This window comes from Calonectris borealis, chromosome 28, assembly GCF_964195595.1.
Source record: "Calonectris borealis chromosome 28, bCalBor7.hap1.2, whole genome shotgun sequence".
In the NCBI taxonomy this organism is placed as follows: domain Eukaryota; kingdom Metazoa; phylum Chordata; class Aves; order Procellariiformes; family Procellariidae; genus Calonectris; species Calonectris borealis.
The window spans coordinates 4,027,803-4,051,587 of NC_134339.1; the positions used below are offsets into that span (position 1 = coordinate 4,027,803).

At 69.1% G+C, this 23,785-nt stretch overlaps 3 protein-coding genes across 4 annotated transcripts in view; 2 read left to right on the top strand and 1 right to left on the bottom strand.

Annotated features, from left to right (window-relative positions):
• STK11 (serine/threonine kinase 11) overlaps nt 1–1,946 on the top strand; it is a 46,113-nt gene extending 44,167 nt beyond the window's left edge. For both annotated transcript variants that reach the window (XM_075175341.1, XM_075175342.1), the window contains exon 10: nt 1,261–1,946. The gene's annotated coding sequence lies outside the window, so the exon portion shown is untranslated. The remainder of the gene's footprint in view (nt 1–1,260) is intronic.
• CBARP (CACN subunit beta associated regulatory protein) lies at nt 1,646–10,316 on the bottom strand. Its single transcript, XM_075175339.1, has 10 exons — nt 10,011–10,316; nt 7,710–7,781; nt 6,936–7,081; nt 6,764–6,825; nt 6,467–6,632; nt 6,219–6,393; nt 5,867–6,019; nt 5,298–5,505; nt 4,972–5,155; nt 1,646–4,668 (listed from the first exon to the last, which is right to left on the bottom strand). The coding sequence occupies exons 2-10, from the start codon at nt 7,755–7,757 to the stop codon at nt 3,486–3,488; spliced, it is 2,325 nt and encodes a 774-aa protein (XP_075031440.1). The 5' UTR covers nt 7,758–7,781; nt 10,011–10,316; the 3' UTR covers nt 1,646–3,485.
• An 800-nt stretch (nt 10,317–11,116) lies between these two features.
• On the top strand, nt 11,117–14,842 carry ATP5F1D (ATP synthase F1 subunit delta). The gene is made up of 5 exons (XM_075175855.1): nt 11,117–11,295; nt 12,472–12,625; nt 13,059–13,147; nt 13,700–13,827; nt 14,713–14,842. Exons 1-4 carry the CDS (start codon nt 11,164–11,166, stop codon nt 13,820–13,822), a joined length of 498 nt encoding a protein of 165 aa, XP_075031956.1. The 5' UTR covers nt 11,117–11,163; the 3' UTR covers nt 13,823–13,827; nt 14,713–14,842.
• Nucleotides 14,843–23,785: the final 8,943 nt, after the last annotated feature.

Below are 23,785 nucleotides of genomic sequence, written 5' to 3' on the forward strand. Positions count from 1 at the left end.
CTCTGCTCTACCCCCTCCTTGCAAGCCGCTGCCAAGTCAGGCGAGAGCTGCTGTCGTAATTCTTTCTCCCCTCCTGGGCTGCAGTCAGGCTGTGTTGTCACAACCCCTTTCCCTGGCACCGGAGTCCCCCCGCTTTCTCCCCTGCTCTGCTCCCTCCTGCTCCCAACTCGGGGGAGCACAAAGCCTCCGGCATGCGGAGGAGCTGGGCTGCAGCGGGATGCTGAGCGCCGGGATGTTTCCAGAGGTGTCCCTGAGAGAGGCCCCCATGGGACCTCTCCCCTGGTCTGGGAGGTGGCCGTGTCACCCATGGCCGGGCCACTGCCATGCCCAAGCCCCTTCCTCCTCCTCGGGAAAGCTGAGCGCCCTCCCTGCTTCCCCCTTCTCCTTACGGCTCTTTCCTCGGCTCCGCAGCCCTGTCCCCTTCTTCCCACCCCTCATTCATAAGTGAGCCAGCAATGACTCATGTTCAGCGCTCATCCACCCCCGGCCTCACGCTTGCGCTCGTCACCGGCGCTCTGTGGGGCTGAGGCTCTGTTATCTGTTTGGATCACGACCAGCTTTGTGGTGTGAAAAAAGCCAGAAATAAAAGCCCGATCCTCCCCCTGCAGCTGTCAGACCCGCGCGCTCAGCCCCTGTGGCAGCTTTCATCTTTAATTCATAGCTGGGAGTGAGTCACCTGCATGGGGAGTTACTGTATGGGCAAGCAAATGCCTCGGATCTGGGTCTCCCCGGGGATCTGCTGCTGCTCTCGCCCCTTCCCGCTCGGGTACCCGGCCTGGGGGCTCCGCGGCAGCTGCCCAGCGGTTTCGGGAAGGAGAAGGTCCGTGCTGGCTGCTGGAGCCTGGTTCGCTCGCTGCCTCTGCTCTCCTCCCGCACGCATTGCGGGGACGGCCGCGTTGGAAGTCACCCGCTCTTGCCCTGCCCCCCCCCCCTTTAGTCAGCGCCTTAAAACCTTTGAAAGCAAAAAAGCGCTCCCCTCTCCTTGGCATAAATGAGGTTCCTTGACTACGTTTTCCCCTTGGGTTTTTGCTTCCCAGCTTCAGGGGCAGGTCCGGGGTTACCTGGCCCAAGGACCAGCGTGCCCACCCCTCCGGGGGGCAGAGGGGGGACCCCAGGCCCCCTCTCCCTCCCATCCGCACGGCACTGTCGGGAGACCTGGCGCAGGGTGCGACCTGCCCGTGGCCGCAGCAGGGGCTTGCACCCCCCCGTTTGGCACCAGCCCCGCCTAACCCCCCCTCCTCTCTGTTCTCCTGCAAACAGCGTCCCAGGGCCGGGGCCAGCCCGCATCCCCCGTCCTCGCCCCACCTCTGCCTCTCTCCTGGGAGCGGACTGTGCTTGCGATCCAAAAAGAAACCAGAGGAAACCAACTAAGGAAACCGCCCCCCACCTTCCCTGCGGCCCCCCCGCTCCGGACAGCGCCAGGAACCAGAAGCTGATGGTGGCCAGATCCCACTTTCCACCTTGGAAGATGAAATCTCTGACTGCGAAGATGCTGCCCCTCCTCCCCAATCACTCTTTGCCAATCAAGACACTGATTCTGTTTTTAATTTTGCGATGGGAAGGGTGGGATGAGCAGGGCCGGGGTGCGGTGGGATCTGCGCCCCTCTCCCCGCTGGGCCCGGCCGTGCCCACCCTGGCTGTGTAGAAGTCGTGCAAAGCCATTGCCGTGCACTTTATGTTTTAGACTACTGTTATATATTATATATTTTCCTCTTTTTTTTTTTTTTGTTTATATTTGCGGTATATTTAGAGATTCCTACACATCGTGATGTGTTTAAAATAAACCAGATGAGGAAAAAAACCAGGTATTAAGACAAAGCAAAACTCTATTAAACCTGCATGCTGTAAAAGGGCTCGGAAAAGGGAACGGGTGCGTTCGTTGTCTTTTTTCTTTTCTTTTTTTTTTTTTTTTTAAAGAAAAAAAAAAAATAAAGTGAAAACAGTGAGGTGGGTTTCATGTCCTTCCTCCTGCAGCAAGCGGGGTGGGGGGCGTGGGCTGGGTCTCGGGCCAGCCCCTCTTCTGGGGGCTGCGCTCCTTTTGGGTGGGCGCAGGGCCCCCCAGGCTCTTCTGGGAGCAGCCGCGGGGACGATGCCGGGGCAGGAGCGGGCCCCTGCCCTCCCCAGCCGCTCTGGGCAGGGCAGGACGCCGTCCCCGGGGGTGGAAGGTAAGAAGCAAGCTCAGAAAAGTCACAGTTGTTTGGTTTTTTGTTTGTTTTTTTTTTTTTTCTCCTTTGTTTATAGACTTAAAAAGGCTGAGTTGTAGACTGAGTTAGTGCTTTGGACAGAGACTTTGCAGAGGGAAGGAGCGACCCGGCCTCTTTACTCGCATGCGGTTGGGGTGCCGTGGGGGGCCCTTGGCCGTGCCCTGCCTGCCCCGCTGCCGAGTCTCCCAGGTAACACATCTTGGGCTTTTTTTTTTTTTTTTTTTTCCCCTTCCCCCCCCCCCATCCTTTGAAACACAAATAAAAACCCAATAAAAAGCAAACCCCTCCCTTGGAGCAGCAGCATCCACCTCTGTAAAAATCAATAAATATCCTCTGAACGCCTCCAGCCCAGCTCTGAGCTCCCGGGGGGGGCGGGGGGGGGGGGCGCAGCACTCGGGGGTCACCCACGGCACATGCTGGCCTGACCCCACGCTCTGCTCTCGCCCTGCACGCCCGGGCAGAGGGGCAGCACCGGGGGCAGCCCCCACCCCTACGGGGGGATTTTCAGGGGTGCCCCAGGGCTGGTCCACCCTCCCCGGCCCTTGGGATGCTGCTGCGGGGGCCCACGGCTTGTCCGTGCCCCCGGGGGGGGATGCACAAACCCCTCGAGCATCCTCCTGCCCCGGCACGGCAGCCCCAGGCCCCCGCTTCCAGTTCAGATCCCAGGCTCCCTGCAGCGCCGGGCGGCTCGTGGGCACAAGGAGGCGAGTCCCCCCTCCCCAAATAACTGTCCCCCCTGCCAGGGCGGCACCACAGCATCCCCCGGCCGGCCAGGGGGATGCCCAGCTCCGGCCCCTTCCTCGCGAGGACGTTCCCCAGCAGGACGGGAGGCATTATTGCTTGTAAAAAACCGGAGAGAGAGAGGGGAGAGCGTATCTGCTACACCGCTCTGCCGTGAGGTAAGGATTAGGCCTCAGCTGGGTTTGGGGGTTTATTAGCAAAGTCCCTCCTCGCTGACCTCCCGGCCAACGCTCTGCGCCCCGACCCCCCCCCGGGCACCCCCGGCCCGGACCCTCCGCCTGGCACCTCGCTCCTGGGAGCGAGAGGGCTCGGCCACCCCACGCTACCGGACCCCCACAGTGGGGGGGGGTATTGCCAGGGGACCCTACGCGCCCTCCTGACCTTCCCATGCCAGGGCCACCCTTCCCACGGGGCCACCCCTTCCCGTGGTGCCCCGGGCACCGGGCTGGTCCCCACGCCGGCAGCAGAAGGGGATGGAGCCCCAAACCCTGGTGGGGACCGAGCCCCCCTGCGCCGGGGTCTCTCCCCCTCGTGCTGGGCCTAGACAGGGCTGTGGTCGGGGGGGGCATCGCTGGCCGCCACGGCCACCGTGCACTCGGTGCTCTCTCCCGCTTTCCTCAAGTGCCCGTAGAGCCGCTCCTCCAGGCTGCCGGCGATCTTGTCCATCAGCTCCAAACCGGAGCCCAGCCCCAGGCACCTCCCGGGGCCGGGGCAGTCGTCGTCCCCGGGGGGCTCGGAGCCAGCCTTGGGCTCAGGGGCCACCTCTCCGGGCTCCTCCACGATCACCTGGATCTCGGGGTCCGGCAGCGCCGGGGCGGGAGGAACCCCATCGGCCGCCTCCGCCGCCTCCTCATCGCCGGCGCTGACGATGCGGGGCAGGGGGCTGTGGAAGCGGGCGTCCAGGGGGTAGTTGGCACTGTCCCCGCGGCGCAGGGGCGTGCGGTGCCGCTCCAGCGCGGGGTAGCGCACGCCGGGGTCGCTGTACTGCTTGGCGTGCTGCCACTGCTTGCGGAGGTGGGTGCGGGAGCGGTGCTTCCCCCGCAGCGGCGACTCGTCGAACTGGGGGTCGTGGCGCACGAAGGCGTTGAACAGGGCGTCCGTCTTCTCGTCGATGCTGTAGTCCCGCCGGGGCAGCGCGTCCCGCCCTGGGAACATCTGCCCGTACGGGGACCAGGCCAGGGGGCTGTGGGGACGGGGGGGTCCCCCACCCGCTGCGCCCCGGGCCGTGCTCCCCTCCTCCTCCTCCTCCTCCTCCTCCTCCTCTTCTTCCTCTTCCTCTGGTTCCCGGCCCTCGAAGCTCTCGAAGATGGTGCCTTTCCGCCCCGCGCTGGTGAAGCAAATGCGCTTCTCGGAGGCTGTCTGGTCCTTGGGGGGCCCCTCCTCGCCCCCCCGGCTGGGCGCCTCGATGGAGGCGTAGCCACTGTCCATCTGCAGCAGCTTGCGCGTGCCGGGCTCCGACTCCTCCGGCTTGGGCCGACCCCAGAGCTTCTCCTCGGGGCCTTCGGCCTCGTCCAGGGAGGAGGAGGGGTAGGGGGGCATGCCGCTGGCAGAGGAGACGCTGTCCCCGCCGTCACTGCGCACCGAGTCCTGGTCGTTGCTCCGCTCGGAGGAGGCGTAGAGCTCCAGCGAGGCGCGCAGGCTCCAGATGTCGTGGTAGGCGCTGGGCTGCTCCAGGACGCCGGCCTCGCCAGGGCTGCCCGCGCCCCCCTCGCCCGGCTCTAGCCTGCGGGCACCACCCCGGCGTCACGGCCGAGCAGCGGACAGGGGAGATGCCAGCCCAGCACCCGCAGGCTTCGCGGCAGTGCCACACAGTCCCCCGTGCTGTCCCCACCACCCTGCCCCGATCCACCCTCCCCATCACTGACTCTCCCCGGACCCCTCACCCAAGACCCTCACCCCAAGACCCTCGCCCCTGGTTGCCCCACCAAAGCTGCACAAAGGCAGGAGCCCCCCGTGCACGGGGCAGCGTGGGGTCCCCCGGTGCCCGGCTCGCCCGTCCCTGCCCCCTCTATCTACTGAAAAATACCTGCCGAGAGAGGGTGGGGGGCTGGTGGGGGAGGGCAGGAAGGGGCCGCCCGCGGGGTGGAAGGCCACGTCGTCCGTGCGGGCGATGTACTGGATGATGTCGGTCTGGTGAGGGTCCCGGTCCTCCTGGTCCATGCTCTCGCTGGCCGCCCGCTGACGCTGGAACTGCCGCCGCTTAGGGGACCCTGGGGGGGCGCAGGGCAGGGCTGGGGGGACCCCGCATCCCAGCACGGTGAGCCCCCCTGCCCGTGCACCTCCACCCGCCCGGCACATCCCGGCGGGGCCGTGCCCCGGGCCCTCCGCTGCCCCCCGCACGGCGGCTCCCACCTCTCGTGTCCAGGCTGGACGCCCGCTGGGTGCTCTCCAGCTTCCACTTCTTGATCCTGAAGTAGGGGCTGGCCCCGTCCAGGCTGGCGTGACGGCGCAGGCGGGTGAAGAACTGCAGGACCGTGCCCTGCGCGGGGGCCGGGGGGGGCTCCCCGGGGCCGGCACTGCCCCCCCCAGCCGCCTTCCCGCTTCTGGGCGTTGCTGCAAACTGGGGGGGTGGGGGGGACCGTGAGTGCCCGCTCAGCTCCAGGCACAGCCCCCCAGCCCCCCCGGCCCCAGCTCGGCTCCTTTCTCCAGCTCCTGCCAAGCTCAGCTGCAGCAGATGCACAAATGTCCCCCGGGGCAGGGGACGGGGACGGGGCGGGGGGGGGGCAGAGCCTGTTTCTAGCTGGATGCCCACATCTCTCCCCAGCGCCCTGGCACGGAGCAGGGGGGCAGGCAGCCCTCCAGGGCGCGGGGCCGGCCCTGCGGTGGGGGATCGGGGCAGGGACAGGATCCCTGGGGCTTGTAGAGAGCCCCTTCCCCTGCCCGGTCCCGGCCCTGTGGCCCCCCCCCGCCCTGGCACTCACCGAGGGGCCCTCCCCGGAGTCAGAGGAGGCAGACGGGCTGGCCTCGGTGAAGCTGGTGTCCACGGTGGAGTTGTAGGTGTCCCCGGGCAGGGCAGAGCTGGGGCACACGGCATGGCTGGGGAGCGCCGGCTGGGGCAGGGCCCCCGCGGGGGGCTGCAAGGCAGAGCACGCTCAGGGGGCTTTGCACGAGGATCGGGGACCAGGAGGGGGCCCCTGCACCCCAGGACCTCCCATACCCGCATCCAGCAATGCCCTGAGCCTCCCACCCCAGGTCCAGCGGTGCCTCCATGGGGTACTGCAGGACCCTCCACCCCCCTGGTCCCCCCAGTCCCCCGGGGTGCTGGGGGCTCACCTGGAAGATGGCGAAGCCGGGCTTGGGCGGGAGCAGGCGGGGGGTCATGGCCAGGCTGTTCTCGCTGGACTCGCACTCGTGGATGGTGACGATCTTGAGGGCGGGCGGCGGGAGGTGCAGGTGGGTCAGGCGGGCATTCTTCAGGTGGTGGAAGTCCCCCTCCGTCAGCGTGTACCTGCCAGGCAGGCCGGGTTAGGAGGGGGGCCCCGGCCCCTCCCGGCCCCCCGCAGCCCAGCCCAGAGCTTCACCTCCTCCCCTTCTCCTGGGTCTTCTTGCCCTGGTCGAAGAGCGCGGCCTCGTTGAAGGAGACGCGGCGGGCGGTGGAGGAGCTGGAGGACAGGAACCGCTCGCTCTCCACATCCCGGTAGCTGGAGGACGACAGGCAGTCGGGGTCCTCCACTTTAATAGTGATATCTGTGGAGAAGGGGGTCAGCAACCAGGGTCCCCCCCTTGCCGTGGTGCATCCCAGCTTCCCCTGCTGAGGCCTGGCAAACTTGCTGCACGTGGGGGTCTCAGTGCCAGCCCAGCCCCGCGGTGGCACTCACCCTGGGCTGGCTGCGAGTCGTCCAGGTAGGTGGTGTTGGTTTTCTCGGGGTCATCGCTGGCTCTGCGGGGGGAGGAGGGTCAGCGATGCCCCGCGCCGGCACCCCGGCCCCCTTCGCGGTGCCACATGGCCCAGGGACAGCGGCATGGCTCGTCCCCACGGCCCATCCCCACCTGGAGTGCCGGCGGTCGGCCTCGCAGCACCGGCGGCAGATGATCAGGATGCTGGAGAGCAGGACCAGGGTGCCCCCGATGAAGATGGAGAGCAGGGCGAGGAGCAGCACGTAGCCATCCTGGGGGGACACCTCGCCGGGCACCGCCTGCACAGGGCGGCAGGGGCTGAACCGCTGGGGACGCGCCGGGGGGGGACACAGCCCAGCCCCAAACCCTGCCTCACCGCGGTGCCGGGGCAGCCCCCTCCCGCACTGAGGCTGATGCCGAGCGCTGCTCCCCAGAGATGCTCGTGCTCCCCCGCCGCCCCCGGGCCTGCTGCCGGCTCCGGGGACCTGCCTTCACCAAGGCAACCGCAGCCGGGGGGCAGAGCCGCCCGCGGCCCCCGCGCCGAGCGGGAGCGGGAACGGGACCCCAGCCCTGCCCCAGCGGGGGGCCGGTGTTCGTACCCCCCGGCCAGCTGTGGGAGAGGGGCTGATCTGGCAGCAGCACCCAGGACCCCTCGGACCCCAGCACCCAGAGCATCTCGGGGGGCTGCAGAGCATCTCGGGGGGCTGTGCAGGGCCCAGAGAGGTGTCACCCACCCCCAAGACTGGTGGAACAGGGTGGGTGACAGCGGGGCTGGGTGGCCGCTGCTGTCCCCACCCGGGCGCAGACCCCAGCCCCACGGCAGCCACGCAGACCCCACACCTCCCCGGCACTGCCCCACGCCGGCACGGGCATCCCCACCCTCCCCCGGGACCCCGAGGACGGCGTGGGCAGGGCGGCCCCGCTCACCGTGACGCTCTCCGTCGCGTTGTCCCAGGGTGTCGGGTCATCGCTCATGGTCCGTCCCGGCCCGAGCGCGTCCTGGGGCGGGGGGAGACAGCGGGAGGCGGCGGGGCCGGGCCGGGGGCGGCGGCGGCGGGTCCTGCCCGGCCCCGGGCCCTGCCCGGCACCGCGGTGCGGAGCTGCCGGGAGGGACCGGGAGGGAGGGACCGGGATGGAGAGATGGAGGGAGGGTGTGGTCAGAGGGAGGACGGAGGATGGAGGGAGGATGGAGGGAGGGAGGGGCGGAGGGTGTGGTCAGGAGGGATGGAGGGAAGGTGGCTCCGGAGGGAGGGATGCAGGGATGGAGGGATGGGGAGGAGGAGGCAGGACCGCTGCCCCTCCCCGGGGAGCCCCCTCGCCCCCAGCCGGGCACAGCCCCTGGGGTGGGACGGGCACCGCTACCACCCTGCGCCCAGCCCCGGGGCCTCCCGGGCTCGCGTGGGGCACAGACCCCGTCCCTGCGCCCGTGGAGCCCCACGCCGGCAGCCGGCGGAGGGAGGCCGTGCTCCCCACACCAGGCCGAGTGGTGGCCGGTCCTGGTGGCCAGAGCTGGCCCGGGGGGCCTGACCCTGCCCTGGGGTCCCACCCGGGATGGCTCACTGGGAAGGAGGTGACATCGCGCCGCCCCAGCATTGCTGTCCCCAGGGAGCCACGGGGCCAAAACACAGCCCCCAGCACCCAGGCACCGCTGCCGAGGGTCCGGGCTGCCCGCGGGAGCTGGGGGGGAGCAGCGCTGGGGGCACCTCGGCAGGGAAGGGCGGCAGATGGCCGCCCCACACCTTGTGTGAAGGGAACTGGCGTGGGTGTCACTGGAGCGCGATAGGTGACGCTTCAGAGTCGGCAGGACAGCAGCTCCGTCACCGGATTGTCCCCGTGCAGGGCTGCCGAGGGGCCCATGGGTGATGGAGAAGGGCCGAGCTCCTGAGGAGCGAGAGCCACTGGGGCCAGGGGACAGGCGGACAGACAGACGGACGCCTCCACACCCCCGCAGCCTTTGGATGCCCGGCTGAAACCCCCGAGCCCTCCCGTGCCGCCCAGCACGGCCCCAGGGGGGCTCTGGCTCTTCCCAGGGGCTGCCGAGCTCCAGCTCCTGCTGGGTCCGTGTGTCCCCGTCTGTGTGTCCCAGGCTGCTGGAGGGGGCTGGGGCTGAGCTGGGGTGGGCGATGCTGGTGTCGGGGGGAGCCCCCCAGGGTGGCGGGCAGGGGGGGCGTTGTGCTGGCCGGGGCGCTTGGAAACTGCTCAAAATCAGGTCAGCGAAAAATGTGAATGGAGCCCGTGGCCGGGTGGGAAAAGCCGCTTGCGGGGGCAGCGCCGGGGGTGACCGTGTCACGGCGGGCGGCGAGAGCCACGACGCCTGCGCCGCACAGGGCCGGGGGCAGCCCTGCCACGGTGCAGCGTACGAATCCCTCGGGGGGCTATCGGGGTGCTGGGTCAGACACCCCCCACCTGCACCCTCCCTCAGGCATCTCTGAGCTGCTGGGGCGAGCGGGACAGGGCGGGGTGACGCCACCCCTCCCCACGACCCCCAGGGGCAGGAGAAGGGGGGGTCCCTCCTCTGGCCCCCTGCTGTGCCGGGGGCGTGGGGGGACCCCAGGCTCGGGGAAGCCGGTGAGTGGGCTGCGGCTGCACGCGGGACGGGCGCCCCACGGGCGGGATTCCGGGGGGCACCCTCTGGCCCGAGGCGGGGGGCCGGGGTGAGCGGGAAGAATGTCCCTCCTGTTCCCCATCATGGAGGAATCCCGTCTCCATGGCGACCCGGCGCGAACAGGACGGCCATTGTCTGGAGGAGGGGGCCGGTCCCCGGGCTGTCCCCACGCGTGGGGGCACGGGGCGTGCTCCTGCCCGCTGCCGGTGCCCAGGGCGGGGGGGTCGGGGCCGGGGGACCCCGGTGCTGCTGCGCTCCTTCATGTGTGCGCCCGTGGGAGCGGGTGCGGGAAGGCCGGGGCGGGTCTGCGCCCCACGCGTGCGTGCGCCCCGCGGGGCCCGGGCTGGGCTAGGGGGTGGAGGGACCTGCTCTGCTCCCCCGGGCTGCAACGGCCCCCCCGGCCCCAGCCCGGTGATGGGGGATGCAGGCAGGGATGCAGGCAGGGCTGTGGGGCAGGGCTGTGGGGCGGGGATGCAGGCAGGGATGCAGGCAGGACCGGTGACAGCGAGGCAGGAGCCCCCGGGACCTCCACGCGCGGTGGGGCGTGATGGGCTTCCCTCGGCTGGACCGGCTCTGGCTGTCGCGATAGGGGCTGTCGCGAGGCGGCGGGGCCAAACACTCACCTACAACTGGGACCGGGGCTCCATCGCCGCCGCTGCGCTCGGTGCGGCGGGGCGGCCCCGGGATTTATGAATGAACCGGAGCCGCCCCCGCGCGGCGCGGGCGTCACGTGGGGACAGGGGCTGCCCCGAGCCCTGCCTGCACCAGCCCTGCCTGCACCAGAGCCCTGCCTGCCCCAGCTCTGCCTGCCCCCAGCCCTGCCTGCACCAGAGCCCTGCCTGCCCCAGCTCTGCCTGCCCCAGAGCCCTGCCTGCACCAGCCCTGCCTGCACCAGAGCCCTGCCTGCCCCACAGTCCTGCCTGCACCCAGCCCTGCCTACCCCAGAGCCCTGCCTGACCCCAGCCCTGCCTGCCCCAGAGCCCTGCCTGACCCCAGCCCTGCCTGCACCAGAGCCCTGCCTGCACCAGCCTTGCCTGCCCCAGAGCCCTGCCTGCCCCAGCCCTGCCTGCCCCAGAGCCCTGCCTGCCCCAGCCCTGCCTGCCCCAGAGCCCTGCCTGCCCCAGAGCCCTGCCTGCCCCAGCCCTGCCTGCCCCAGAGCCCTGCCTGCCCCAGAGCCCTGCCTGCCCCCAGCCCTGCCTGCCCCAGAGCCCTGCCTGCCCCCAGCCCTGCCTGCACCAGAGCCCTGCCTGCCCCCAGCCCTGCCTGCCCCAGCCCTGCCTGCCCCAGAGCCCTGCCTGCCCCCAGCCCTCCCTGCCCCAGCTCTGCCTGCACCAGCCCTGCCTGCACCAGAGCCACCGCAGCCCCCAGCCCCTCCTGCCCCAGGTGTCCGCAGCCCCGGGAGTGGTCGCAGGTTGGGGCCCCCCGGCCCCCCCGCGGCGGGACGGGCAGGGCGCGGGGCGGGCCCGGCCCCCCGAGCCAACGAGGCTGCGGGGCACGGCCGGAGCCGGGGGGGGCGGTGCTGCCCCTCGGGCCCCCTCGCCCCGCAGCGGCGCCCGGGATCAACGGGACAAACAGCGGGCGGGGCGCGGGAACTACAACTCCCATGCGCCCCCGCAGCCCCGCCCGACGACGTCACCTCCGTCCTGCGCCCGGCGCCCCTCGGGCCGTGTAGTCGCGCGGCGCGGGGCAGGCCGGGAGCTGTAGTCCCGCCGCCCTCCCGGCCTGCCCCGCGCCGCCCGCTCGCCCTTGCCGCCGCCCCGGCCCGCCGCCGCCGCCATGTTCCGCGCCCGCCGCCTCCTCCTGCGCCTCGCCGCCCGCCCGGCGCTGCCGCCGCCCCGTGCCCGCGGCTATGCCGAGCCCGCCGCCGGGCCCGTCCCCATGGCCTTCACCTTCGCCTCGCCCACGCAGGTAGGCCGCGGGCCCGGCCCCGGCCCGCCGACCCCGGCCCTCTCGGCCGCCCCCGCTTCGCCTGGGGCGGCCGGTGCCGGCTGCGGGTGGCTGCGGGCCCCGGGGCGGGGCGAGGCCTGTGCTGCCGCCCCCCCGCGGGGTTGTCCGTGCCCGGGGCCGGGCCGGGAGCGAGCGCCGGGGGCAGCGGTGGGGTTGGGGACGACTCCCGGGGCTGGGCTCGATCAGGAGCGGGGCTGGGGCTGGCGGGGGTGCGCTGTGATCCCTGCGGCTCCTGCCGTGCTGTCACCGGCTGCGCCGGGCCTGACCCCGGCCCTGACCTTGGCCCTGACCTCGGCCCCTCGCCCGCCGCTGCCGAGCCCCCCCTCGCCGGCCAGCCGCCCCTTTCTCCCGCCGCCCTCCCCCTCCCGCCCCTACGGGCGCTCGGGTCCCGCTGCAGCTCTGCCGGGGCCCGCGGGGTGACGTTCTTGCTCTTCCAGCCTCGGCTCTTCTGCCGGAGCCGATGTGGCTGTTTGGGCCCTGCCCAGCTGCCGGCGCTGCCGCCCCGCCGCGGTTTCCTGGCACGGCTCCCGGGTGTGGGGCACGGCCTCTGCCTGCCCCCGAAATGCCCAGGGCTGCGGGGGCAGCTGGGCTTGCCGCTCTCCCGGGGCAAGGCGCTGGCAGGGCGCTCGGGACAGGGCTGCGGTGTTGCAAGGCAGGATTTGTGCTGCATTGGCAGAGCTGTGTGGGACGCTCGCAGGGAGGCTGCATCGCTGACTCCCATCAGAGCGGTGACGGTTGGCGTCAAGGTCTCCCTACGCTCTTCTCAGGCTTCTCCCAGCTGCACCCTTCGCCTCTCGCCCACTCCCGACTTCATGTCTCCATGTGCCGCCTCCCTGCCACCGCCACCACCACGCCTCTCGGCAGGCTCGGAGCGCTTTCCCACTCCGTTTGCCAGGACCCCTCCTCCAGAGCCCGGTCCCGCTCCCACCCTGTGAAGGTTCAGGCTGTCCTGGTCACACCTTGCTGTGTGTTAAACCCCGCGGCCTGCCAGCCGCTGGGAGCGGGGCTGCTCCCTCGGGGTGCGAGCAGCCTGCCCACCGCATCCCTCAGCTCTCTAGGGTTGGGGGAGCCACCTCTCTCCTTCCCCTCCGTTCCTGGCGACGGACTGTTTCCATCTGCTCTGCTCTCCCCATCCAGGTGTTTTACAACGGCGCCAACGTGAAGCAGGTGGACGTGCCCACGCTGACCGGCTCCTTCGGTATCCTGGCCTCTCACGTCCCCACCCTGCAGGTCCTCAAACCGGGAGTTGTGACAGTCTATGCTGAGGATGGCACAGCCACCAAGTACTTCGGTGAGTGAAGCAGGCGGAGCTCGGGAGCAAGGAAAGTGTGCATCGGGGGGATGTTCTCAGGGCCGATCAAGGTGTGTTCTGGTGCACTTCTGCTTTCCCGGCTTCCCAGGGGCTGCTGGAGGCTGCCCTGTGGGGCCGGGGATCTGCCCTGGAAGATGGGGCTCAGTGCGAGGCCCTGGGGTCAGGTTTTATTGGTTCCGCTCGCTCTCTGGGAGCATCCCCTGCTTTAGCTTCCCATTTGGTAGGAAACAAGTCCCTGCGGGATTTGGGAAATGTTACAGGAGGGGGGAGAGGTTTTATTTTGGCAAAGGGATCGTGGAGGTTCCGGGAATGAGCTTACCAGTGCTGTCCTGCGTGTGGACCCCCAAAAGAGGCCCATCTGGCAGCCCTGCCGGCGCTGCCTGACCCTGCCCCCGCTGTGGTGCCTTTGCAGTGAGCAGTGGCTCTGTCACGGTCCACGCGGACTCCACCGTGCAGGTGCTGGCGGAGGAGGCGGTGACGATGGACATGCTGGATCTGGCTGTGAGTACCCCGGTCCCCGTGGGCCGGGCTGCGCCCTGCCTCCCCCGGGCAGGCCCTGGCAGCCGGGCTCCCTCGCGGAGTGGGATTTGTTCCCTGCTTCTCTCGTGTGGGGTGGTTGTCTCAGGAGCTTCCTGTGGCTGCGGAAAGCATGGCCAGACCAGGAGCTGCGCCTTCACCCCGAGCTTCTCCATCGCCCGCTGATTGGGATCAAAGGCTCGGAGCTCCTCCTCAGTGAACTCTCCACAGGCTGTGGGGAGAGGAAGCCGCGCAGTCGTTAACCCTTCTCCAGGCCACTTCCCTCCCCTCAGACAGATGCTGATCTTGCCCCTTCCCACCCCTCTTAGTCTCAGGAACAGCTTTTCCCCAGCAGGGCCCCTTGATAAGGCGTCTGCTGCCAACGCAGCCGTGTAAGTGGGTCCGTGGAGCCCCGTCCACGGGGCCAACGGCTGCAGTGAAGGGAGGGGAGGGAGAGGAGTGACTCAAGGGCTGCAGGACAAGTCGCCTGTCCTGCGGTGGTCTCTTGATGACACATTCCTTGTGCTCTGTGTTCAGACTGCGAAATCAAACCTGGAGAAGGCGGTTTCAGAGATGGCTGCAGCATCCGATGAAGCAGCTAAAGCAGAAGCTCAGATTAAAGTAGAAGCTAATGAAGCCCTTGTAAAAGCCCTGGAGTAATTAAGGTAAATGTCACCTATATCCTGGCTGAGATTTCCAGACCTGCTCTGGAGACGAGTCCCTGCTCCGTGCTGCCCATAGGGAGCTTCCTTACAGCAGCCGGACCTGCTGGGCTGCCCGGGGGCGGACACGGGTTTGTGCCTGGGTTTCAGGGAGCAGTGACACGAGAGCTGTCCCTTTCCGTGGTCGGGCGTCAGCTCTGGGGGGCTCGTGGGGGGCCCCTGCCCGGAGCCGACCCGGAGCCGCTAGATGGCAGCAGGGCCCGGTGCCGTGCCGTGCCGTGCCACGCCGCCGCACGGTGCCGCGGGATTCGGCCTGATGCCGGGACGGGCTGGGAGCCTGCAGTCACTGGTGGGGCCTCGCTGCTGCCTCCAGGTCCCCGCTGGGACAGGCCACGCCAGCGGGCAGCTCGGGAGCAGGCTGGATGCCCGGGGCCCCGGAGGGAGAGCACTCTGTGGCCTCTGCTCCGCATACACTCCCTTCCACCGAAAACAAACAACTTCTGTCTCGGGGGAGGCAAGGCCGGGCTGCTTACCTCGTGGCCCCTTTTCCCTCTACCCTGCAAAGACTGTGCCTCGTCCCTCTTCTTCCCACGTGCCGGCGGTTGGGAGACTTACTCTGCGGCAGCGTGCGCGCTGCGCCTGGCAGGTGAGTCACCGAAAGCCTCTACGTCGGCCTCTCCCTGGAGCGGGTACAGCAGGGCAGCGGCTCCCCCGCTATCTCCCTGATCTCTGGTCGCTGTGCTCTTTGGCCCGTGAGGTCAGGCCTGAGAGAGCCGGTGGCTCTTGTTTACTCGCAGCGGTTTAACAGGGCCAAGCCCTCGGATCAGTATCCACCGCTCTGCCGAGCCCACCCCGCGTTAAAAGCGATTCTGCTTCTGTGTGTTGCAGGAATCCCAGTGTCGATGTAGAGAAACCCCAGACTGTCCTACTTGTCCTGGCTTCCCCGATTGTACAGATGGTGCAGGACAAATGGAGGCGGAAAAAACTCTCTGATCAATTAAAAGGAAATGTAATCCCGTCTCGTAGCATGTCACCTTCTTCTGAGGCAGCAAATTGCAGCTTGTGCTGCGCCGGTGGCTGGGTGCCCGGGGGCAGGCTCCTGCCCCCACGCCAGGGTCTGCCGGGGTGCAGTCGCTCGGGGAAGGTGTACCTCCAGCACTGCCCTGGGCTTCGGCTGGGGATTCCCGTGGGAGATTCACCTACGGGAGGCTTATCAGGCAGATTTTATAACCCCCTCCCTGTGCTGTCAGCCACCTCCACCTCCAGTAATCCACCTGGACAGCAGGATTACGGCAGCGCGGGAGGAGGCATCCACGGGGCAGCGCAGGTCTGTACCAGAGGCTTCCTGTCCTGACTCCCCCGCCCCATCCAACGCTGGCTTTTGCTCAGCCTCCCGGCTCCGTTGCCGCAGGAATTCACGTCGGCTGGGCTGTTTCTTCATGGTACTTCTTGCAGCTGGACGGCAGCTGCCCGGGCTTTGACCCATTCCCCTGCTGCTGCGTTTCCACTGCGCGTGTGACATGCAGAGCAGGGAAAATCTCCCCCTGCTCCTTGGAGACAGGCTTGGTGCGGAGAGGGAAGCAGATGCCGTACGTGGTGGGAGTCTTTCCTGAATCCGTGTGCGGTGGGGGTGGCTGATGATGTTGCTCTGCTGAAGTCGCTGCTTGCCTGGGGGCTTGCTAGCCAGCAGCTCCGTCCAAGGAGGCTGCCGTGGGGTCCTCGCAGCTGGAATAAAGCGGGAGGTGCTCGCGTGTCTGCAGCGAGCTCGCCGGTCCCCACGCACCTCGCGAAACGGCGGCGCCGCTGGGAGGGAGCAGGTTCGAGCGAGGGGCCGGTTCTGCCTGTGCCAGACGCCCGAGGATGCGTGTCTTGCCAACGGCACCATCTGCTGCCAGGCTCCTCGCTCGCTGCCGAACTCCCCGCGCCTCTCCAGAGGGATTTCAGGTTCCCTCTGCTGCGCAAACCCCCCCCCCCGGCCCCCAGCGCGGGCTCGCCAGCCGGGGGAGGCCGAGGCAGCCGCTGGCCCCTGGGCGTGCGGGGCTGCGGTCCCTCTGCCTTGCTCTAATCCCCTTTTCCCTGTGGTCTTCCAGCGCCTGCCTGGGAACGCGAGTTGGCTTGCCTGCGTGGGCAGCTGCTCCAGCAAAGGTCAGCGGGCAGCAGGTTGGGGCTCCTGCCTGCCCTCCCCGCGGGCCGCGAGCACGGCTCCCCGCGGCTCCGCAGTCGGAGCGGGGCAGGGCTATTTTCGGCGCTGCCACCCAGGATGTAATCTTGGCTGCCTCCTCTTCTTCTCACCACCACCTCCTCCCCCTCCTCTCGCTCGCTCTGTCTTTCTCTCCCCCCCTCCACAAGTGATCAAAAATAGTGCCTGTGGTGTTAAATTTCTCACTCTGTAGCTTATTAAAAGCCTCTGAGTGCCTGACGCTGAGCCTATTTGAAGCTCAGCCGACTTCCCAGTTTCTGAGCTGCTCCAGTGCCTTTTTCTTCCCTTCCCCTCTCTTTCCGTGTTGGGTTTTTTTTTTTTTTAAAGGTCATACGTTACGCCGTGCATAAGCGAAGCCTCAAAGTCAGAGCGAGTGCTAATTAAAACGTCTTGGGAATAACTGAGGACGGACGGCTTTGCTCCCTCTTCCGCTCCCTCTCACTCTCCTCTGTCCCCGGTTTCTATTTGTGGCGTGCGTGTGCCTCTCTCGACACACGCAGCCGCTCTCTTTCTGACGGAAGGTGGCTGGTTGGTTTTTTTGGTTTTTTTTTTTCATCTAATGGAAGAGCGTTGGCGAGGCCGGGAAGCTGGGGAAACGGCCAGCTGCTATTTTTAGGATGGGAAAAAAGTGTCTCCGTCAGCGTCCTCTCACCAGCTCTTCCCACTGCCTCTTGCCAGCTCCGGGGGGGACGGGGGGCCAGCAGGGATCCGGTCCTGCCCCCTCGCCGGGTGCCCTTGGCCGGGCTCTCCGTGGCGTGACGCCTGCTGGGACTTGTAGTCTGCGTTTGGGGGGAGCAGCGAGGGCACCTGCGGCTCGCCCCGTGTCCGGGGTGCCCGAGGGACCCTGGGGGTGGCCGTGCCCCCCCGCTGCGCTGCGGGAGGCTGCTCTGCCCCTGGGCAGGGGCTCTCCTGCCCTCGTGGGTGTGGGGAAAGGGCTTTTTCCTACACCCTGCTCTGACCCCCTGCCACTGCCGGGCAGGACCAGAGCAGTGCCTGCGCCCTGGAACTGCAGCCCTGCTCACCCTGCCCGGCAGTTTGGGGGTGCAGGGCGATGTGGGGGGGCATTCCTGGGCTCTCCCTGCTCCCCCTTGCAGCCCAGCCCGGTCCCTGCAGGGTCCTGCCGCTGCGGCCTCGGCTCTGGGCCCCTCACCTGCCTCTGTCCTTTCCCATCACTGCTGATTATCTGGTTCTGTCGAGAGCAGCGTTATCCTCCTCCCCCGGCTCGCCGCGCTGAGCTCTCGGCTCCCTCTGCCCACGCCGGGAGCCGCCATCAGTCACGTCCCGCTGGATGCCACGAAAATGGTCTCTGACTCTGCTTGGCGCAGGAGACGTACGGCTGAACCGGAGGCGAAGCCCTCCCGGCTCGGCGTCGGCGCTGCGATCTGGTGTCGGTGCTGTGGGGACAGACCCAGACGGGGCCGGGGGGGGGGGCAGGCGGGGGTCAAGCCCCAGTGTGGACCATGCCTGTACCCCTGATGTGATTCAGCGGGTGAATCCTCCCTCCTTTCCCCCCCAAACGGGCCTCGGGGCAGCGGCGGGGCCGTCCCGGCTGGCGGCAGCACCAGCGCGGCGCTCGGCTGTCCCTGGAGCTCTGGCAAGGTGCCCTTGGGGACCGCGACCTCCATCCGCAGCTGAGGCGAGAGGTCTTTCTGCTTTTTGGGGTGGTGGGTGCTGGGGCAGCGCCTTGCCCTGGCACTTCGGTCCCTGCTCCGAGCAGGGGGACACGTGGCTGCCGGGGCCGTGGCGGCCGGGAGCATCGGCACAACGCGGTGGAGTTATTACGGGGAGCCTGGGATCTGTTTGTCTCTGGCTGCGGGGCGGGGTGGGCGTGAGAGGGAAACGTTAATGCGCAGGAGGGAAGGGCTGCCTGGAAAATGGCGTGAGCGGGGTGGGGGGCCGGCGCGTCGCCCTCCTCCTTCCTTTCCACCGAGGGCTTTCGCCCATGACTTGCATCTTCTGCTGCCAGATGGAGGGTGGGGAGCCGGGCCGGGAGTGCTCGGAAAGTGAAGCATCACCGTTTCTGCCAGCAGCGCCGGCGGCGTCTCTTCTCTTGGGGGACGATTTCCGAGAGGGGCCGGGCTCTGCCGGGCCGAATCTCCTGGCGCTGGCGTCCCCTCCCTGTGCTTGGCCACATGGCATTTCCACCGTCCCACCCAGATCCCGAATGCAGGGGAAAGGTTTCAAGCTCTCATCTCTCTGCAAGAAAAAAAAAAAAAACACCAACCCCAAACCCCACCGCAGCCCCAGGATTCCCCCGGCTCCCGGCTGGACTGACTCATCTGGCAGGGCCGCCCCTTTCCCTGCCCAAACCCGCGGCGCTCGGGATCCCTCCTGGCCTCTCGCAGCCGCCCTGCTATTGCCCTGCGTCCTGGGTGCCCACATTGCGACATCGGGGCAGGGGCTGCAGGGGCTGCCCCCCACCCCTTGCCGCTGCCGAGGGCACCTGCTTGCCCGGGGGGGCTGCAGGAGGTGCAAGGCAGCCCCGCTCACAGCCCCCCGGGGAATGGAGGGGCTGAGCATGGAGCTTGGGGACCCTTGGCACCGGGCAGCGCCCTGCCTGTCCCTGCCGAGGCTTTGTGGCACCCAGGTGGAGAGCTGGCTCCGGCCAGGACCCCTCCCCGGCCCCCCGTGGCCATGGGGTGCTGCCTGCGGCCCCGGTCCCGGCGTGGGAAGGTCAGCAGAGGCTCTGCACGCTGCCAGCGCGAGCCCGGCCGTGTCCTTGGGCCACGTTGCCCTTGGGTGGCTCGAAGGCCGTATCCTCGCAACTTCCTTCTCCGGGGGGGAGCGCTGCTGTAATGATTAACCCGCGCTGCGTTAATCGTTCCGTCCTGCAACCTTTTTCCTCTCGGTTTCCAGCATTGGAAAATGCTCCTCTTCCGCCGACCTCCCACGCACGTGGTCCCATCCCCGTGGTGGGAGCGTGGCAGGGCTCAGGGAAAATCCCCGTGGGCAGGGCAGACCTGGGCTCGGGGCACAGCGCCGGGCAGGATCTGGCTGCTCGGTCCCGGCCCATTTCTGGGGTGATTTGCCGGCAGATGGCGGTGGAGCCGTGGGGAGCCGTTGCCCCGCCAGCCTCCCCGGCCTCACCCCCCAAAATCCGGGCGCAGGAGCGAGTGCCGACGGGTGTTGCGGAGGGCGGGTGTTGTAGCCAGCACGACGGTGCTTGTCATGCAGCTCCCAGGCCAACAGCCTCGGAGCGCTGTGCTGGCGAGCGCGGCAAACCCTTGGCCCGGGGCAGGTTCTCTCTTGGGGAAACTGAGGCACGGATGGGGAAAGCCACTTGCAGACTGGGGAGAGTGAGGATGGGACATGGGAATCCTGGACCCTGCTGCAGCACCGTGCTGCTCGGGGATGCCACCCCTTTGGGTGTCCCCCCGGGGAGCTGCCAGGGCCAGACGAGGGGCGGTGGGGGCGGCGCGTTGCTCTGGGGTCCCAGGTGCCTTGGCAGGGCTCGGTGGCCCCGGGGTCTGCGGGCGCAGCCTTCGCTTGCGGCAGCCTTGGCGGCCGCTTGGCTTCCCTGGAGCCGGCCCAAAGCCATGGGACGCGCGGAGGGGGACACACAGCCCCGCGCTGGGGGTCCGAGCGAAGCCCCCTCCCACCGCCCCCCCCCCAACCGGGGCCGTGACCCACGCGGGGCAGGGGGAGGCCGGGGAGGAAGCGGCTGCCAGCTGGGCTCGACGCCGGCTACAAAGGCGGCCCAGAGAGCCCGAGCGGAATGAGGTGGCGCCCGTCCAGGTTCCCACGGCGGCCCCGGTGCAGAAAATACACCCGGAGCTGGTGGCGGTTGCCACAGCGATGGGCTGGGTGCCACGCCGCCGGGGGGGCACAGCCCCTGACCCAGGTGTGCCGGCACAGGACCCCGGCACGGGGCAGTGGGAGCACCGTGGGGCGGCGGAGCTGGGCGCTGGCAGGGACCAAAGGCTCCTGCCCCGGTTCCCGCTGCCCCCGCCTGCCTTTGATGTGCCGGGACTTCGCCCTTGGTAAAGCTGGGAGGTTCCCAAGGAGTTCCTGGCTGGAGCCCGGCATCCAGCACCCAGGCGTCCTGGCGCAAGCCCCCGCAAGCCCCGAGGCTCCATCCGCCGTTCGGTTCCCTTTGTCCCACCGCAGCCGGGGGCTCGGAGGTGCAGCCGGGGGCGCGGAGCCCCGCGGGCTCCCCGGTTCCTGGCGGGGCTGGCCGGGAGGAAGCGGCTGCGGCTGGCCCTGGCGGTGGGGCGCTTCCTGGCGGGGCTGGCGCCGGGCTGGGGCCCGGGGTGGGGAGGGGAAGCCGGGGGGCCGGGGCCAGCTGCCCTCGGGGATGCCCTGGCATGCGGCGGGGAGGAGGGGATGGCAGCGCTTTCATCCCCGCTCCCTCAAAGGCCGCCTGTGTGCCGAACGGCCGCCCCTCCGCCGGGTATAAATAGCAGGGATTGAGGCCTGGCGTGACACTGGAGTCACTTCTGCCACCGCCACCTTGGGTGCTCCCCCCCCGCCGCCCCCCCAGAACCTCAATGGGGTCATTGTGCGCCGCAGCCCCGCGGGGCACGTCCCGAGCAGCTGCTGAGCCTGACCCCGTCTGCTTCCCCCCGCGTGCCGGGGCCACCTCGGGGTGCCCCTGCGGGGTCCCATGCAAGGAGGGGGCACGTGCCCCCCACTCGCCCTCTTCCTCCTGGCAGGCGAGGGCCACGCACCGGCTTGGCCGTGGCTTCCTGCCATCCCCGTCCCCACCTGGCCAGGCCGGCTCCCGTCCCCGTCCCCACCTGGCCGTGCCGGCCGGCTCTGCCCCCCGCCGCCCCCTCCCTGCCCGGGCAGCGCCGGCAGCTGCTGTGGGGCGTAATGATGGGGTGTGCCTGCCTGCCCCGGGGTGGAGAGCGGCGCGGGAGGCTGCTGCCACCCAGCAAGACGGGGCCAGCCGGGCGCGGAGCTTCCCTGCCTGCAGCCGGCACGGCCACACCTGTGTGGGCTGAGCGGACCCCGCTCCCACCCCAGCGCCCGGCCCAACCAGCTCCTTCGCGTCCCGGCTGCCCGCGGACAGGCTGCTGCAGGCAGGGCCCCCCCGGGCCAGGCAGGTGCAGGGTGCCGGGGAGCGCCCGGCGTGGCGAGGGGACGCGGGGGGGCCAGGAGGAGCCAGAGCTGCCTCCGTCCCCGCCGCGCCGCCGGCACACGGCCGCTGCGGCCACCCCCGAGGTAGAGTTGGGGGCTGGAGGGGCTGTGACCCCACTCGCTCCCAGCCGGGGGGGTTCCGGGCATGCCGGGAGCAGCCTGCCTGTGCGGCTGCGGGATGTCCCTGTCCCTGCTCGCCCCTCGTCGCTTCCCCACATTGTGTCCCCTGTCCGGCCCCGCATCCTGTCTCGGCAGATGGCCCCCGACCCCGGCTAGCTGCAGCCCCTGCATGGCGTGTCCCGGCCGGGCACCCCATGGGTGCAGGTTCCCGCCGGGGCGGGCTGCGACGCGGCCCCGGCAGCTCATGCGGGCTCCTGGCGGGGCGTGGGAAAAGCCAGCGTCTCCCGCAGCGCGCGGGGCGGGCAGGGCAGGCAGGGCAGGCAGGGACCCCTCCGACAGGGCCGGGTGTGGGCGCAGAATGCGCACAAGCGCATGTTGCACCGTCAGTGGGGTGGGGGGTCGTGCACCCCACATCCCCCCATCTGCTCCAACCATCATCGGCCAGTCCCCAGGGCTGCTTTACCCCCCGCCCCAGTTTGGGGAGCGAGGACCGGCTGTGCTGCAGCATCCCCGCTCCCGTGGGACGCAGGAGCACAGGCGTCCCGCACCCCGGGGGCAGCTCCGCGGTGCGGGGGTCCCGGGTGGGCAGGGAGGGGCCGTGACCCAGAGGGGCGGCGATGCCGCAGCCCCCGGCAGGCTGCCGGGACCTGCTGCCTGCGGCCGCGGGGGGAGCGGCTCATGCCAAGGGCCTCCCGTGAGCAAAGAGTCGGACAAGCAGTGACGGGCATCGCGCGGGGCCCTGGCCGGGAGCTTTCTGAATTCATCCCGGATTCAGCAAATGGCTGTGGCTGGAGGAAAAGGGAAGAAACTGGGCTGGGGGCTTAACCGGCAACGTTTTCCTTTGGAAATTCATCTCCTGTAAAACGTGAGCTGATGCTTTTCGCTTTGAAGGCTGCCAGGGCAGGCGGCGGCGGGGCTGCTGTGAGGCGAGTTTCTCTTTTGCTTCTGTTTGGCTCTTGTTTGGCCAAGCACCCACCCCACGCCGAGCACGAGCGGCCTCCCGAGTCTCTCGGTTTCCATCGAAGCAGTAGCAAAGTTGCTGCATTTTTGGTTCCTCGGTGAGGAGGGGCTCAGCGGGGCGGGGGCCGGCGGGGACCGTGTGGCCTGGGGAGGGCGGCGGGAGGCAGGCGCTGCGCTGCGGAGGTTACACAAGAGCCCCGCTCTGCTGATGCTCCCAAAACCACAGATGATCTAATCTCCTGCAGCCTAACCTATCGCTGCCGTATCACATTTCCCCTCAAAACCTAATCCTGCAGAGAGCATTCGACGCCGTCCCGGCCCCGCCGGCAGCGCCCTCGCAGGAGCACCCATGGGTGACTGCCCGCTCACACCGGCAGCCCCCCGGGGAGGCAGGCATGGGGAGAGCAGGACCTGCCCCCCGCCTCGGGAGGGCTTTTTCAGCCCAGGCAGCTGCAGGGCTGCTGCACCCGATCTCAGCCGAGCTCAGCCGCCGGCGGAGCCCTCGCTCCTTCCGACCCCAGCCCGGTGCGGTGCCGAGCCCCAGAGCGGGATGGTGGCCTGGGAGCTGCTCCGTGCCGGCCGCCCCGAGATGCCGGCCTTGCCTGGTGGACTATCGCAGCCTTGGCGTGAATCTCGCTACAGCAAACCCCGCCGGGGGCCGAGTTCTGGACGCTAATTCCACCCGGCGAGGGAGGGGAGAAGAGAGAGAAAGGCAGGAGAGTCCCGGCACGGTGCTTCCTTCCCCCTCCCCGGCACAAGCGGCTCGAGCTCTGCCACCACGTGTGCCTCTTTCATCACCGCGGCTAACGGTGATGCCGAGCCCCGTGGTCCGTGCTGGAGGGGCTGCCCAGCCGGCAGCATCCCGGGGTGCTCTCAGCATCACCCGAATTAGGGGCTGGAGAAGCAGCCGGCTTCGGTTCCGCGCTCTCCGGGGGGTCCGGCGGGGCTCGGGTGCAGCAGGGCCGGGACAGCACCTGCCTTCGCCGGCACGTGGGGTGCCGGGGCATGCTCCAGCCCGCGCGCCGCCACGCCGCCAACCGCCCGGCACACACGGGCCTCGCGGCGGATGTGAGCAGGCGTGTTTCGGGGCAGGGCTGCCTCCACGCCGCGCCAGCACCGGCCCAGCACGGCCAAGGTCTCCGTTGGGAGCTGAAGGCGCTATGGGGAGACAAAGGTTTAATGAGGGGTTGTTCGGCTCTCTCTGATCCTTCCGCCCATTATCTAATCAGAGCAGGGCATTTAAAAGGCCACAGTGCAGGGTGAGTCACTTCCCTGGTCGGTGCCTCAGTTTCCCCACAGGTAGTGTGCCGGGGATGAGCTGAGCCCGTCTCCCCGCAGCGTGTCTCGGTGCTGGGGAATGCGGCACAGTGGGTCCGACCCAGGGCTGGATTCCTCCGTCTGCTTTTCGCTCCGCACTGACTCACCCCAACCCTGGGCACAGCCCCTCCCTCCACCCCCCAGCTGGGGAAGGGGCGCAGGGGGGCCCCGCTCCGACCCTGCCCTGAGCAGCCGGGGAGGGTCCGGCAGGAGGGAGGGCGAGCGCCAGCCCTGCCCAGGGGTGCTGGGACATCCCGATGCCCAAGTGCCCAGCAGCACGGGGCA

What these genes read in the sequence shown, in the direction of transcription:
- ATP5F1D (XM_075175855.1), top strand. Translation starts at nt 11,164, where the DNA reads ATGTTCCGCGCCCGCCGCCTCCTCCTGCGCCTCGCCGCCCGCCCGGCG. An exon ending in CCTTCGCCTCGCCCACGCAG is followed by an intron (nt 11,296 to 12,471) that starts GTAGGCCGCGGG and finishes CTCCCCATCCAG; the next exon opens with GTGTTTTACAACGGCGCCAA. An exon ending in TGGACATGCTGGATCTGGCT is followed by an intron (nt 13,148 to 13,699) that starts GTGAGTACCCCG and finishes CTCTGTGTTCAG; the next exon opens with ACTGCGAAATCAAACCTGGA.
- CBARP (XM_075175339.1), bottom strand. Translation starts at nt 7,757, where the DNA reads ATGAGCGATGACCCGACACCCTGGGACAACGCGACGGAGAGCGTCACG. An exon ending in ACGCGACGGAGAGCGTCACG is followed by an intron (nt 7,082 to 7,709) that starts GTGAGCGGGGCC and finishes CGCCCTGTGCAG; the next exon opens with GCGGTGCCCGGCGAGGTGTC. An exon ending in ACTCCGGGGAGGGCCCCTCG is followed by an intron (nt 5,506 to 5,866) that starts GTGAGTGCCAGG and finishes CCACCCCCCCAG; the next exon opens with TTTGCAGCAACGCCCAGAAG.